Source organism: Siphateles boraxobius, unplaced genomic scaffold, assembly GCF_051911475.1.
Source record: "Siphateles boraxobius isolate OS27281-9 unplaced genomic scaffold, OSU_SipBor_1 49, whole genome shotgun sequence".
Classification (NCBI taxonomy): domain Eukaryota; kingdom Metazoa; phylum Chordata; class Actinopteri; order Cypriniformes; family Leuciscidae; genus Siphateles; species Siphateles boraxobius.
Genome location: NW_027509130.1, coordinates 2,744,581 through 2,756,789, shown reverse-complemented (window position 1 = coordinate 2,756,789; position 12,209 = coordinate 2,744,581). Strand labels below are relative to the sequence as shown.

At 36.2% G+C, this 12,209-nt stretch overlaps 2 protein-coding genes across 5 annotated transcripts in view; both read left to right on the top strand.

Annotated features, from left to right (window-relative positions):
• Positions 1–12,209, top strand: part of tefb (TEF transcription factor, PAR bZIP family member b) — a 140,113-nt gene that overhangs the window by 29,238 nt on the left and 98,666 nt on the right. The gene's annotated exons all lie outside the window — the stretch shown is intronic.
• Positions 131–12,082, top strand: csdc2b (cold shock domain containing C2, RNA binding b). 3 transcript variants are annotated; one of them, XM_077202520.1, is made up of 4 exons: positions 131–364; positions 4,486–4,716; positions 8,551–8,673; positions 10,386–12,082. In XM_077202520.1, exons 2-4 carry the CDS (start codon positions 4,538–4,540, stop codon positions 10,546–10,548), a joined length of 465 nt encoding a protein of 154 aa, XP_077058635.1. In that variant the 5' UTR covers positions 131–364; positions 4,486–4,537; the 3' UTR covers positions 10,549–12,082. The 3 variants fall into 3 exon arrangements, with proteins under 3 accessions (XP_077058635.1, XP_077058638.1, XP_077058636.1); XM_077202523.1 differs by lacking the exon at positions 131–364 and adding an exon at positions 4,218–4,394 and having other exon boundaries at positions 4,490–4,716; XM_077202521.1 differs by lacking the exon at positions 131–364 and adding an exon at positions 4,303–4,394.

Below are 12,209 nucleotides of genomic sequence, written 5' to 3'. Positions count from 1 at the left end.
CTCTAACCCTATAGTAGGCTACATGTAGGCCTAGTTGCTTAATATTACACAGTACTTAAATATTATATAATTACACTGTAACAATGAAACCTTAATTTTTTTTAAATGTATTGTTTTAATTGATTCTGTCAGCTGACTTCTGTTTACATAATCTCTCGTGACATGATAGTTCTCTGACGGGAGTGACTCATTTCCCGGGATTCGTGACGCTGCTTCAGTAAACGCGTCTCTCCCGGTAAACGCGTGTTAACGGGGATCTCCTCCATCACACTGCTCCTCACTGCGGATTCACGCCGTGTCTTTCACTTAATCTTATATAACTGCGGTCGACAGGACGGGACAGAGGCATCTGCGAACTCCAGCTGTAAGTTTCTGCATTTGGTCCATTTATTCTAGCGCGTTTCCATTTTTATTATGCATTTGTTCCCGTAATGCGCGGGCTATTAAATTAACTACATAATCTAAATTCAAATACTATCATTAGTGCTTGTATACATTTTATGGGTCCTGTCTCCTACCTTTTGTTCAGAGCACTGGCCGTACGTGCTTTAAAACTTAACACGCTCCCTGTATCGACAGCATGTTTATCTACTTGCAGGTAGCCTATTATATATTGTGTTATTAATAATTGCACATAATGCTTTCAAAATGCGGTCTAGCAAGTCAGCCGACGAGGTTTTGAGGAACAATCCCTGCCCTCCAAGAACATTCTGGAATCGGGTGACGCTGACTTGAACGGAACCTGGGAAAATAATAGAATAATTCAAACGTTCCCTAACGTAATGTGTCGTTTCTGTTCTGGTCATTTTTGCCGCGGCATTTCGGGTCAGAATTCCATTGCGTCATACCACTAGCTCTGTCTCTTATTCTTAAGCGATGTAATTTCACATTTGATCCATTTTTAAACAGAAGCAGGACAGTGATTGTGGATCGTATGTGATTGTTTCTTTCGCTGTGACATGGAATTTCATAGTACGTGATGACGCTTTAAAGGCGCGTGTTGCAACAGCAGAGCCTGCGACCCTGACGTCACGAGGACCGATTTTGCGTCACTGCGCACGAACCTTACAGACACCTTTTAACCTAGAAATTATAAATAAACTTCTGACAACTGATGTACAGTTTGGTTTGATCTTTTTCCTATACAGAACTGCATACTTAACCTCTGTAATGCATCCCAATTTGCGTACATGTAGGCTACACTATGCCATTGTAGTAGTGTGTTCATACAGAAGATACCAACAATAAGTGCACTTCAAATACCCGGGTGACGCACTTATTAAGTGTGGAATGTTAAATTGCAAACTAGCTGTCTAAATGTCATAGGCTACATTAAACATTGTAGTGTGTAAAGTGCATAGTGTATAGTTTAGTAATTGTAATTACTAATAATAATTTGGTATAGTAATTTGGGACACATATGCGTATTATTAAATAAACTATGCAAGAGTAATCTACTTATAATTCAATCATGAACTTTTCAAACAGTATGCTACGTTTTCGCATGACCTCATTATACTGAATATTTACATTGCTTTTTTTAATCTATTTTTATAAAAGCTGCAATTAAGCAATTAGAATAGACATGTTAAATGTAATGTCTGATTTTCATTTTTTACACTGGCAATATAAGGTCATGTCAAGTGCACTGCATTGTGGGGTACCGTATCTAACATACATACTGCACACAATAGGCTACAAATACAGTACAGGCTCTTGTCTTACAGATATATTATGGTAGTAGGCTAATAATAATAATATGATGATAAATGAATAAGGATTTCAGTTCTATGTTGAAAAAGTGATGAACGGATTCTAGCAACATTACGTAAATGAAATAATGGAATATGTTTTAATAATATGAGAGCCAAAATAAAGCAAACCGTCTTATATAACACCAAGACTTTTCACTTGAGTGGAAATACTAACTGGGCAGTTATCAATAAGCAGCACAAAAAATAGTGATTGATGATTGATTACATTAATAATTGCAAACATTTTTTGTATTACAAGTTTTCTGAAATGTTATGTTTAAATATGCAATTTAGGTGCTATCTAATTTAATTTGCACTAATTTGCCTAGATTTCTAGAACAAAAATCTGAACATTGGATGAAGATTGGATCTAAACATTTTTACATATATTCAACGAGTCAGCGGTTTAAGGAATAAAATGAGGACAATTATACAAACCATAGCATGAGAGAGAGAAAGAGACAGTGGGTGTGTGTGAGAGAGAGAGAGAGAGAGAGAGAGAGAGGTAGAAAGAGACAGTGTGTGTGTGTGTGTGTGTGTGTGTGTGTGTGTGTGTGTGTGTGTGTGTGTGTGTGTGTGTGTGTGTGTGTGTGTGTGTGTGTGTGTGTGTGTGTGTGTTTGTGTGTGTGTGTTAGGGGTGTGACCGTAACCGTGAGACCGACGGTTATAGTTGAACACCGTCATTAGAACTCTATAACCGCCAAAATCGTGTTATTAAAATATTTGTTACATTTTTTATCATAGAGAATGTTTAAATACTAATATCAGCTTACGAGGGAAACGGAGGCGGAGTTAGTGGTGCTTCGGAAGTTCGGAGGCTGCTGCAGGAGATGATTTGGTAGAGGTCTGTGCCCCTTTACAGATCAGAGCGCACGCTGACACGGAGTTAGGGTTAAGCTTTCTTTATACCATGGTTTATACTCGACGCGTCCGCATGAGCGCGAAGGTGCGCGCGGCAAAAATGACCAGTTGGGTGCGCAAGACCACATTTCGCTTTGCTGTGTGCACGGCTTTTTTTGTAACAGCGATTGCGGCGCCGCATCCGAGGATGAACAACTTCAAGCCGAATCTGCCCGAGCTTGTACGTCTCACACAATCAGAGCGTAAAAATACGGGATATTTTACGGGAAAATACTAAAACGGGAAGACAGCGGGAAAAGAGCTAAAATACGTGAGAAACCGGGAGGGAGGGTTGACAGCTATGATACAAACCCCTCTGTAAAAACCTTCAGAATATAGATAAGAATAAAACTGTAAAGTTTGGTGAATGTATGTGTTACTCAAGTGAAGATTTGTGACCCTGGATCACAAAACCAGTCTTTTTTTATGCCAAAAATCATTAGGATATTAAGTAAAGACCATGTTCCATGAAGATATTTTGTAAATTTCCTACCGTAAATGTATAAAACATTTATTTTTGTGAGTGAATGCAGCACAATCGCGAAACATTTATGGACAACTTTAAAGACGATTTTCTCAATGTTTCGATTTTTCTGCACCCTCAGATTCCAGATTTTAAAATAGTTGTATGTCGGCCAAATATTGTCTTATCCTAACAAACCATACATCAATGGAAAGCTTATTTATTAAGCTTTCATGTGATGTATAGGCTAAATCTCAATTTAAAAAAAAAAGACCCATAAGACTGGTTTTGTCATCCAGGGTCACATTTCTGGTTCAATGTAGGAGGAAAAACTCATTTTGAGAAAACGGCCTTTAAAGATATATACAGTACTGTAGTTGAAATCTACAGAATCAAATAGATAAAGTGCTCTAAAAGATATAGTTAAAAGTGTATTGTGGATGTTTTCTTTTCACTAGTCTGAAAAAACATTTTTTGAAAAGCCAAAAAGCCCCAAATCTCAATATTGACCGATGCATGAAGAAAACAGTTTTTGCCTGTAGTGTCTCGCCTTAATCTGTAATAACTGTTTTCTATCACTTAAATAGGATGAAAACCAAAGACGGTTTCATGTAGTATAGTAGTATGCAATTGTGAAATTAGCCTTTTAATGAAATAAAAAGGGATGTACACTATGATCTTGGAGCGGTTCCTTGCATTCTTTAAGGCCTCTTTGAAATATGACCAAGAGATAAAATATATATAATAAATAAAAGCGGACCCAACACTGACCCCTGTGGAACACGGTGAGTAACTGAGACTTACGAACTGAGACTCCTTTAATCTGTACAAACTGTTTTCTGTCACTTAAATAGGATGAAAACCAAAGAAGTTTTCATGTAGTATAGTAGTATGAAATAGTCTTTTAATGTAGAAGTGATAAAAATACACAAGTGGTGTATAGTTAAATCTGATCTTGGAGCGGTTCCTTGGTTTCTTTAAGGCCTGTATGAACACAATGCAGGGTTTTGTGCGCAAGGAACTGGGCACGCACCCTAGCGCCCCGGGCACAAACTGACTTGCATGTAAACACACACACACACACACACACACACACACACACACACACACACACACACACACACACACACACACACACACACACACACACACACACACACACACACACACACACACAGAGACACAGAGAGCCTTTGTGCAGGGCAGAGGAAAGCTTGGTTTCTGCATGTCGCTACACACAGAACAATCTGTGCCCTTGCAAAAAAAAACAGAGCAAAGTACGCATGCAAAGTGCCAATAAATACACAGTTTAATGTGCGTCACTGAGAGTAGTCTTGCGCTGGATGCCTGAGTTTGTGTTTCTCTCAGACAGCAGGTCGTGTTCTGCAAGCATCTGGAGAGCATTCAGAGAGACCGGATCATGGCGGACCCGGAGCTGTCGTCCCCGACGGACCCGTCCCTGCGCTCTCTGCGCATGGCGCCGCTGTCGCTGTCGTTCCCGTTCCTGCGTGAGGGGAGCCGTGTCTGGGACAGATCCGTGCCACAGCCTGGGGAGTTACCGAGCCCCCTGCCCACCAAACGGACGCGCACCTACTCCGCGTAAGTCAAGCACACATGAGTCACAAACCTGAACCCTTTACATGCTGGACAAACATTGAAGGTACGTTTACACGACAACGATATGCTTAAAACGGAGAAGAGTTTCCTTTCCTACAGACGACACCATTGTCTAAACGATCCCCGTTCACACGGATCCGTGTGTATTCTGCTGCCAGGCCAGTAGATGGCGATGAAACACTGTAGACTGAACACGCAATACGCATGTGCATGACGTCTTCATCTTCAGAGATTCACGTTTTTGTTGTTTACACTGAGACCGTTTTCAAAAGTTTGCGTTTTCAGGCACCCAAAACGCCGGTGTCGTGTAAACGAATGGACAAAACGCTTAAAAAAATTACGTTTTTAGTGGATTGCACAATTAATGGGACAATTCACACAGAATGTATTTTTTTGTGGTCAAACATGTGAGACGCAGGTCAGTGGAACGCAGAAAACGCAAGTGCCACGTTTTTACACGTTTACTTAATTTACACGCACAGTCGTGCCCGCACAGATTTTAAAGTTTATACTCAAGCGCGGATGGACGAGGACAATTGCTTTTTCTATACTCTAGCAGATGCCAGAGGGCAGCACTGAGTCGTGTCATTTACAGGACATTCGCTTGGAAGGACAGAAGAAGAAAAGCATGCAAGTCCGCCGTTCCATGCAAGGTGTAGAACAAGAACTAGAAGTAAAAATACGATGGATAAGGACATGCTGCTTTGTTTACTGTTCTTGGAACAGCGTGTTGTTTTGTATCGCTCTTTACGCACTCTTCTTCCACTGCTGCACAATACATCACAGCTGCATATTACCACCTAGTGGACACTTCTGTCTCAACATTCACCTTGCGCATGTGCATCAGGCTTGTGCAAAATTAAGAGTTTCAGAATTGGGCTCCATTCAATTCATGAATTGGAATTTGAATTGAATTGACTCCGCCCCACAGGAAGTTGAATTTGAATTTGAATTGGAATGACAGGAAGTGGAATTAAATTCATGGCAATTCAAAGAAATTCTACACAGTCACACATAGGGTGACCACCATCAAACAAACCAAATGTGGGACGATGTGGGACATGTTACCAACACTAAAACATAACCTGAAACTGTTATATAATGTCCATTTAACTTAATAAAAACATTTGTATTCTGCATTTCAGCTGATAAAAATAATTTGTTATTTAGTCCCTTTCAGACAACACAATTACATAACCAATGTAACATAACATTTCTTTATTTTACTTGCCATTTAAATTCAACATCACTGAGCAAGGCAGCAGGCATCATGCAGATCACTATTTCTCAAACAGTTCTGACTAAGTCCAACTGAAATCCAACAAAATAAAGAATGAACGAATAAAATATAAAACAACATGAAATTAGTTTATTGACAGGCTTATATTTTAGGAATATATTACACCAAACACTTTCACATTTTTAGAAAGGATGTGAATTAAAACAACTACAGCAGGCAATAAATTGATAAATTCTGTTAAATTAACATTTTAATTTACCGAATTATCCATTTGTTTTCTGACAGGGAACACATGGAACGAATCACCGCTCAACATTTTGATTGACAAGCTACTAGTGACCGTGTTTACTCCTTTCTTTTCAACCATTGGATATGATTTAAAAAACGACTGTTGTATTTGTACTTCTGGAATATAGGTGAAAAACTACGGCGCAAAAAGAATAAATAAAATGCTTTCTTAAAAAGGCAAAAGAACGCATGCACATTTTTTAAATATGATAATTAAAAACAAACAGACTGATAAAAATGCACGACATTTTCTCAATATGCGACGTGGGGGACAAGGGGTGAAAATGCTGTGCGGTACAACACAAAGCGTGACGGGTGGTCACCCTACTCACACAACAGAAAGAATGTTGAATCTCACATACATTCAGCGTTAGGAAGGTTACTTTGGAAATATAATTGCTTAATGTTATAAGTTACCCATTATAAATGTGGTTTGTATTATTTTATTTGGATTACTTTATCAATGTAAATCAATTTCCTTTTAATTTGATTAGTAACTAATTAAATTACACATTTTACCTCAGTAATACAACTAAATACAATTACATTCATTTTGTAATTCAATAACATAATTTCATTAAAGTTAACTCACTCCTCAACCCTGCATATATTTTGTTCTAATATATATATATATATAAACAAATGTCCACCTAAAATTGTTTTTTTTCTTCTAAAGATTTACTAAAGTAATTCTGGGAGTCATGACATCAATTCAAATTCAATTCAAATTCAAGAATTGAATTGGAATTTAGGAGTCATTCTCAATTCAATTCTGAATTGTGCACAAGCCTGATGCGCAGGTTTACGCGCACCGTCCGCACGGTCACAGAAAAGCCCTGCGTTGTGTCACAAATCGCGTACTGTCTGAGTACATTTGAATTTGAACTTACTTCATGATAGTGATGGATCATTCATGAACGATCCGTTCATTGCGTGTCACATGACAACTGAACCAAAACATTTGGAAGGTAAATTAAAATTTATGTTCCCTGTAAATTATTTTTGGCCTCATTATAATGATTTCTTAATTCAAAATATGATCAAGATTGAGTAGGCGGATGTTTTCAGGGAATTTAGCTGTTAAAAGTATAACATTTAAAGGCACTTAAATGAACGAAATCACTCGAATAAAGATCCGTTCATTTTGATGAATGAGATTCGAACGAGAATCATTAAAATGATCCGAACTTCCCATCACTACTTCACGCCCGTTAAAAAAGTATGTTCAATATAGAATGAATGTAATCCGGATGTACTACTCCGCCATGCTGTCATTGTCACATGACCTTCCAGTCATTTGCGTCACTTCGCCTCATGGGATAGTAAAGTGTCAATCGAATACGCACTTCAGAATCTCGCCGGAAGTAGTAGGTCATCCAGGTACTTTTCGCCTACTGTTTTACGAATACTGTATTTGGACATACTACTCTGTTGGCTTATTGTTTTTCACATACTATATAAGTAGGGAAGTATACGATTTCGGACGCAGCACTGGTTATACTTTTCTGCTTTCAAACGTCTTTTACTTTTAACATTACAAAGTATACTTCTTACCATGAGCACTATCTAGTGGACTTTTGTTTTCAAGTGCTCAAATCACTCACACATGTGCAAAATTACGATTTTAAAAGTTATGAGATAATAAAAAAAGTCAACAGAATTACGACGACAAAGTCAGAATTATGAGTAAAAAGTTGAGAGTATGACAAAAAGTCAGTGACAATTTCTACTTTTTATCTAATAATTGACTTTTAAGTCACAATTTCGACTGTCGCAGTTTTGACCTTTTAAGTCATAATATTGACTTTTCATCTCATAATTCTTTCTTATAACATTGTTGCAGCACCAGTTTTTCACCCTCTGTGTGAACGCTCTGTTTTAGTTTCGGTTTCTTTAAAACCCGCCTTCTTAAAAGCGCAATGTGCTCTGATTGGTCAGCCGGCCCCAGTCCGTTGTGATTGGTCCACCGTTTCTTCGCGGATTGTTCACATGCACAAACAACTATAAGAAACTGAATCAACGGTAAAATGTAAAAGATCATAATGGGTTTATTTGGGCTATTACAAGGTGAAGATTTCATATAAATTCGTACGAGGTGAATCGTATAGGCTACTAATTTTTTGTAGGTCTATACCCAATAAACGTAACCATAAATGGGGCGTAAGCAAATAATACAAAATGTACAAATGAGATGGTAGTCCTACTAATTCGTATGAATTAGCCACCAATTGGTCAAAACATAAACAGCTATATTAGTTGTCCTGAGGTTGTTGTGTGCGTGTGTGTAGGACTGTGCGCGCAAACGCGGGCCCCGTCTTCAAAGGTGTGTGTAAAGCCTTCTCGCGCTCGCAGGGTCACGGCTTCATCAGACCGGCTCTCGGTGGAGAGGACATCTTCGTGCACATCTCAGAGTGAGTCCCAGTTCAACACCAGTACCAGCTCCACCTCACACCTCAACATCACGACAACATCACACACTGAACCATCTCACACCTCAACATCACGAGTCAGAAGAGAGGACATCTGACATGCAGAAACATGCATACTAATACTGTTTAAAGGTAAAATAGCAACAACAATACTAATAATTTTAAAAATTTAATAATATGAGCAATAATAATTATATTAATATATCATATTTATGTAATTATAATGTTTTATATTTTTATAAATATAATGTGTAATAATAAAACAGCAAAAGAAGAGTAATAATAAGTATTATAATAATAATCATTTTATAAAGTATACAAAAAAACAATTATAGTTAATATTATAATAGTAATTTATATAACAACAGTAGTTATAATAAAAATAAAACATTTAAAAAATGTAATGATAATAAAAATATAATATAAAATAATTATACAAAGTATATAATATTATTATAAAGTGAAATAGCAATAATAATTTTATAAATTATACTACTAATAATAAGGATAATTTTAAAAAGTATTACAAAAACAGTAACAATAATTTTAATATAATAATTTTATAAAGAATACAATTAATAATAATAATAATTTTAAAAGATAATATTAGCAATAAATAATTATATTAATTATTTAAATATAATATATTATGTAGTTATATTTATCTAAATATAATATATAATAATAAAACAACAATAGAATAATACTTTTTTAAAATATAACTGTAAATTATTTTATTAAAAATATAATAATAATTGTATAAAGTATACTAAATACAACAACAGTATTTATAATTTTATGAAGTATAAAAACCGTAACAACAATTGAAATTTTATAAATATAATAATAATAAAAATGTTAAATTATTATACTAAGTATATTATTATTATTATTATTTTATAAAGTTTAATAATAATAACAATAATGATAATTTTATAAAGTATAACAACAGTAACAATAATTGTAAAATATAATAGTAATAATTGAATAAAATATAATAATAATATTAATGATAAAAATGTTAATAATCATTTTATAAAATACAATAATATAAAACAAAGCATAATAATAATAGTATTATTACATACTTATAACATACAATAATACTTTTGACTAAATATGTATTGTCTGTGGTTTTAGAAAATAGATCTTTAAAATAATGTGAGCAATTCCTGTTTTTTGTTAAATCTGTTGAAAAATCTGAAAACTTGATATGCTGTTCCATTTTTAATAAAAATTATACATTTATCAATTATACATATTATATAAATGTAGTATATTTTTCTACAGTAGTATATTTTTATTAGACATGTCTGATATTTGTGCAGTGTGTGCACCCTAGCTGAACTTTCACCCGCACAACACTAACCTCTTCTCTGGCCTTCAACATGTGATACATGTTTCAAAACAGACCGTGGCACCAGTAGGGAGTAGCTAGAAGATTTGATAACAAAAACTGTGGATGAGCTTATTAGAAAAGGGCTGGAAAGTGTATGTTTGTGGGCAGACTGAAGATGAAAAGAAGAGGAAAACACCTGTAAATGAGGTCATTGGTCAAAAAAAGAATAAAAGCACGACGCTACTCTCAATAATCTGAAATATCAAAGACAATGTCATGTTTGATTTCAAAAATCACTGTAAATCAATGTGTGTCAATCAAACCGTGTGTTTTCCCGCTGTTGTTTCTCTCGCAGTATTGAAGGAGAGTATGTTCCTATGGAGGGGGACGAGGTCACGTACAAGGTCTGTGCCGTCCCGCCCAAGAACGTGAAGGTCCAGGCCGTGGAGGTGCTCCTCACACACCTGAAGCCCGGGACCAAACACGAGACCTGGTCGGGCCAGATCATCAGCTCCTAGAGAGGCTTGTTGAGAAAGCAGAGCCTCATGGGAGCAAGGCTGATGAAAGTTGAAGTGTGCAGAGAATGTCAGATGAGTCTAACGGAGACGGTTCGCTTAGAAACAGACTCTAAACGCAGGCGCACAAATGCTAATGCACAACTCACAGGTTTCTGTTGCATTGTTGTCGCTCTCAGTGCCAATTCACAGTACTTTTTCTGTTTTAGGCTCAATAGCGTAGGTATTTAAAACTTTGTTGCCAATGCTTGTGTTCTTGCGTAGCGTTTGTTTCTGGTTAAACGAGACGTCTGAGACGGAGAGAGACTGTGAAATGATGGTTGAACATCCTCAAACTGCACTGTTTGAATCAAACGCATCGATCCAGATGCGCACATGCTACACTTGTGGCTGGTTTTGTCTCTTATATTTCGGTTTATTTCCAGACAGCAAAATAGTGTCTGCCCAGATCCGGCCCTCATCTGGTACACAGCAAAAACTCCAGTGTTAAATGTCCTGGGAGTTTATTTGAGACCACACTCAAGAGTGTTAAAATATGAGTTATAAATGAACACTGAAGCAGTGTTAAAGTTAATGAGATAATTAAGTGAATAATTGAGTGATAATTGAATATTATTGAAGACACCAGATGTTAAAAATCAGAATCACCAAAGGAAAAAAAAAAAGCTAAAATTGTAAGTCACCATTATGGTGATCAGTGTTTACTTTAGTTTGGCTCTTCACTCTTACAATTTTAACTTTAGATTTTGTTTGGGCTGTTGTAACTGAGTTGAGGAATCTATGATGTGGGCCGACACTATATTGCTGTCTGAGTTTATGAATTCATTTTTGATAATTCTGTGTTAAATTGATGGTAATATAGGTAAATGGTAAAATATCACTGATGTTTTGCAGTAGTGAGAGTTTAGGGGGACAAATGCTTCATTCAGATTAATTGTCCTTAAACTAAACGTATTTTTTATTACGCAAATTATTTTCCTTCAATTTCTGGATGAAATAAAAGTCGGACTTGATCTTGACGGGTTTGGGGGGCTTTGTAACTTTAAGCTCTGTTATATATGCTGGAACTGAGACATCATAGACTAATATTGCACTTGAAGCTTGAAAGCCCCCAATATAAACTGCCAAACTGACTTCATTTCCCAGAATTCCCAGGGAGTCTTTCAGGGTAAAACAAGCAGCATTTTGTAGACAAGCTGAGGAATAACAGTCGGCTAGCAAAAGCATTTAAACAGATTTTCACAGCAAAGATCTTGTGTTATTTTTGCTATATGTGTGTGTGTGTGTGTGACGTTCATGATGATGTAATGACGGTGATGCACTGTTGCATTAGATGTTTGGTCACATGATCCGTTGCATGTTCTTGAGTTTGTCTTGTGATTTGATTGTCAGATTTCTGGACCCTCTGTTGTGTTTTAACTGTGATTGTTTATTAGTTTTTATTTCTATTTTCAGCACTTTTTAGAGCTCAGATCACTGTGGTCGACGTCATTTCCTTGTGAACTTTGACGGACTAATAAAATTACTTTATGATTCACACGTTTGTATCTCACTGCAAAGCAAAGGATGTCATTAATCATACAAGAAATTATATTTGCAAAAACTTTTAACCACAGCATCTGCACATAAACAAATATTACACGTCCAGCATCCATAAACAAAGA

Coding starts and splice junctions, on each gene's coding strand:
- csdc2b (XM_077202520.1), top strand. CDS start 4,538: ATGGCGGACCCGGAGCTGTCGTCCCCGACGGACCCGTCCCTGCGCTCT. Junction 4,717..8,550: donor CGGACGCGCACCTACTCCGC/GTAAGTCAAGCA, acceptor GCGTGTGTGTAG/GACTGTGCGCGCAAACGCGG. Junction 8,674..10,385: donor ATCTTCGTGCACATCTCAGA/GTGAGTCCCAGT, acceptor TTTCTCTCGCAG/TATTGAAGGAGAGTATGTTC.